This window comes from Eimeria tenella, genomic scaffold, assembly GCF_000499545.2.
Source record: "Eimeria tenella Houghton genomic scaffold, Eth_scaff3112, whole genome shotgun sequence".
Lineage (NCBI taxonomy): Eukaryota > Apicomplexa > Conoidasida > Eucoccidiorida > Eimeriidae > Eimeria > Eimeria tenella.
The window spans coordinates 3,342-4,447 of NW_013542980.1; the positions used below are offsets into that span (position 1 = coordinate 3,342).

Here is a 1,106-nt window from a genome sequence, read left to right on the forward strand (position 1 = left end):
CCCTCTACCCTCTCCACCCAAGTGCGGGGCTACTCGACTACGGCGCGGCCGTGCAGCGCATGCCTTCCGCAGCAGCAGCAGCAGCAGCAGCAGCAGCAAGACACGCACCGCGTGCGCTGCAGCAGCAAGGGCTGCTGCAGCAACGACTGTCACTGCTGCTGCAGCAGCAGCGCCAGCAGCAGCAGCAACGGAGTTCAAGAGGGGCAGTGCCTAGTGGAGAACTTCGTAGAGCCCAGCAGCTTTGTAGAGTCTTTGGAAGACACCCCCAAGCAGCGGCAGCAGCAGCAGCAGCAGCAGTGTAGAAAGGAGCGCTGCTGCTGCTGCTGCAGAAGCAAGTCGTGTGGCGCTGCTGCAACAGCAGCAGCAGCAGCAGCAAAACAGGCCGGAATTGAGGCGCGAACAAACGAAAAGCTCACGATGCTCGTGAAGGAGGAGCAGCACCTGCAGCAACAGCAGCTGCTGCTGCTGCAGCAAATGGAGCAGCAGCAACAGCAGCAGCAGCTGCTGCTGCAGCAGCAGCAAAAGCTGCAGCTGGAAACCTTCGGCAGCGGCAGACCCAACACGGCCTTCTACACAGAAGGCTCTCCAGCGCTGGCGCCTGCTGCAGCAGCAACAGCAGCAACAGCCACTTACTCTGCTGCTGCTGCTGCTGCTGCACCTGCTGCTGCTGGGCAATTTGCTACAGAAGAAGCCTCACTAACTCCTAGAGAAGAAGACCCCTCTGTGTCTGGGTCGGGGTATTCGAGCGAGCTGCAGCAGCAAGAATATTTGCTGCAGCAGCAGCAGCAGCAGCAGCAGGAATACTTGCTGCAGCAGCAGCAGCAGCAGCAGGAATACTTGCAGCAACAGGAGCAGCAGCACCGCGTCCTGCTGCCAAACAGGCGCCAGAAGCAAACAGTTATCTCCCCATCGAGGCGCAGCCGCAGGTATCAGCAGCAGCAGCAGCAGCAGCAGCAGCAGCAGCAGCAGCAGCAGCGGCAGCAGATGCTGCACGACTACGAGTACGACAGACACAGAGTCCACGTAGTCAGTCGCTCCTGCTCTTCTCTTTCTAGCTAGCTAGCTAGCTGGCTAGCTGGCTAGCTAGCTAGCCAGCCGACTGGCTA

The 1,106-nt window shown here is 60.0% G+C and overlaps 1 protein-coding gene across 1 annotated transcript; it reads left to right on the forward strand.

Moving 5' to 3' along the window:
* Positions 1-417: 417 nt before the first annotated feature.
* Positions 418-1,059, forward strand: ETH_00039905 (uncharacterized protein; the record flags this gene model as incomplete). The annotated part of the gene is made up of 1 exon (XM_013376086.1): positions 418-1,059. One exon carries the CDS (start codon positions 418-420, stop codon positions 1,057-1,059), a length of 642 nt encoding a protein of 213 aa, XP_013231540.1.
* Positions 1,060-1,106: the final 47 nt, after the last annotated feature.